Source organism: Austrofundulus limnaeus, unplaced genomic scaffold (genome assembly GCF_001266775.1).
Source record: "Austrofundulus limnaeus strain Quisiro unplaced genomic scaffold, Austrofundulus_limnaeus-1.0 Scaffold289, whole genome shotgun sequence".
Classification (NCBI taxonomy): Eukaryota; Metazoa; Chordata; class Actinopteri; order Cyprinodontiformes; family Rivulidae; genus Austrofundulus; species Austrofundulus limnaeus.
The window spans coordinates 91,229-93,654 of record NW_013952691.1 but is presented as its reverse complement, the minus strand read 5'-3'; the positions used below and the strand labels follow the sequence as shown (position 1 = coordinate 93,654).

General features: G+C 41.7%; 1 protein-coding gene across 1 annotated transcript in view; it reads left to right on the top strand.

The window, feature by feature from the left end:
* Positions 1 to 1,666, top strand: part of rflna (refilin A) — a 6,064-nt gene extending 4,398 nt beyond the window's left edge. Inside the window, exons 2-3 of the mRNA XM_014021379.1 lie at positions 866 to 975; positions 1,199 to 1,666. Of these exons, the coding sequence (XP_013876833.1) occupies positions 866 to 975; positions 1,199 to 1,532 (444 nt within the window). The 3' untranslated portion in view covers positions 1,533 to 1,666. The remainder of the gene's footprint in view (positions 1 to 865; positions 976 to 1,198) is intronic.
* The last annotated feature ends 760 nt before the right edge of the window (positions 1,667 to 2,426 follow it).

Here is a 2,426-nt window from a genome sequence, read left to right as displayed (position 1 = left end):
TGTGTGTGTGTGTGTGTGTGTGTGTGTGTGTGTGTGTGTGTGTGTGTGCATTAAACCAACATACATCGCAGTAACGTAACATATTTCATGTCAAATACATGTATAACAGTTGTACTCTTGTTTAATCAAATGAATACAGAACATTTTATGCAAACAAAAAAATAAAACACTTTAGTGAGTTGAAGTGAAACACCATAAGATGCCTTGAGTACAGACTCCTGTGTGGTTGTGGTTGTGGTAAAAACTTGCTGTTGTTTGTGACTTTAGTAAACCTCTCATATTTAGCTTTGTGCAGCGTGTTGTAGTGSTGACTTTATGGCAGATTAAACTCAAAGCTTTGCCTGATTCTGTGAGCAGAGAGTCTACCTCCCAAATCAGTAAGAAAAACTAAGCTGATGATGATAATGTTTCTGCCAGTGAATGGGCATGGGTTTGTCTGTTAGCAAAATATTTTTCCAACTACTGGAGGGATTTTATGGAAACTCCCAGAACCTACRGTAATAACTGGATGTCCTCGTTTCAGCTCTTTGTTAAAACGGCAGAGTTAAAGACACTTGTGTGTTTGCTAAGGTGGCGAGTTTGAATCAAGTTGATTCAAAAGTTCATCTGTTCTAGCTGTGTCATCAAAGTCAATGCAGTGGTTGGTGGGATATTTTGCTAACAGTTAAACACACAGAAGTCATTGTAAGATTAGGTTTTCCTGCAGAGGCGATGGTTTTGATTTGGGGAGTTGGCTCTGGAACAATGCTGCCATTTTTTCCTTTTCTTGCTCCTTTCTTAACTAGTTTTTCTTGAAAGTTTGCACTGAAAGCAGCTCAGCAGGTCCTGATTGTGATGCTGGTGTTTTGTTTTTTCCTCCACCCAGCTGCCCTACCTGCTGCTGAACTGTGCAGGAACAGACCCCAAGACTCGAATGCACCCAGTGTTCTTTGGAGAGAGCATCGAAGTGAACCCCAAACCAGAGCAGGAAATCAGGTAAAAGACCCCGAACATTAAAAATAACCCTGTGATTTATGAAGTGATGTTCTCTTAGATGGTTATTAATAGTTAGAGGAATAATAATAAACATTAATATGTTCTACACAGACCAGGTCCTTTGAAGGATGCAGCCTAACCCTAACCCTAACCCCAGGCCTTTTCTCCGCACCATCTGGTTCTGATGAGTTTCTAAATAAAACTTCCTTCTTCTTCATCCCAGGTGCTCCTCTGAGGTGAAGTACGACTCTGACAAGCACTACAAGAACCAGGTGCTGTGCGCCCCCGTCCCCACGCCCACCTCCTTCAGCGAGACGGTGGTGGTGGTGCAGAACTGCACCTGGAGGAGCTACAAGACGCAGGTGTACCTGGAGCCCCGGCAGAAGCCCCTCAGGTACCAGAGCACCACCATCATCTACCCCAAACACGCCAGGAACACTTACCGCACCACGCTCAACTACAACGCCACGGGCTCCCGCCGCTGGTTCGTCTCCACGGTGCAGCTGGAGTCCAGCGAGGACACGAGCCCCTGCATCATCTACACCGAGGACCTGTAGAGGCCGGAGCAGGGCCACATCCTGAGCAGCAGAGGGCCTTCTCTTTTACTTTAACATAAAAACAAAACTTTTTTTTAGAGGATGGAGGACTTTGAAATGTCCAAAAAATAATAATAAACTGGATCCATTTAAAACTGATGGTGAGGAGTTTAATGTCTTATTTAACAGAAGAACTGACAGATCCGGATCCTCAGAGAATTCTGTCAGAGACGACTCATGTCGTGTTTCAGCTGAAGCCAAGCTATCTGAACATATTGCACTTGTTTTTTTTTTTTGTTTTGTTTTTTTAATTTCACACATCACAGCTCTCTCGGTGGATTTGACTCTGCAGTGGAGAATCTCTGCACTGCCTCCGAAAAATGGACCAAAAAACATCATTTGAACTGTTTCTTTCCTTCTCATAACTCCACGCCCCACAGAAGGTGGTCCTGACAATAATGAAATAAAATAAAACAATGACACTCTTCTAACCACATTGGAAACAGTTAACTTGGAATATATTCATTTAATGAGCAGGCTCCTTTCTTTCTGAGTGCAGCTGGAAGGTTGTGCTGCAAAACACAAGAGATTAACGGACAGGTTTTTATTTATTAAGTAAAACAAAAATGTCTGTCAGGACTGTGTGGGTCTGGGACTGGGGTCTGCAACCTGTGGCTCTTTGGAGCGTTGACCAAAACTAACATGGAAACAAATATTTATTCATAACCACTTAGAAAAAAATATTTTTTCCCCCACCTTTAGACAAATATGTGAATAAAAGTCCATGTTAGATTAATGTTGCAAATACATGTTAAATAAACATTTTAACACTTTTAAGACCAATTATTATGGAGGAAAAAAACAGAAAAGGTTTTTTAATGAGAAAAAAGGTTTACAGTTGATAAAAGTTTATAT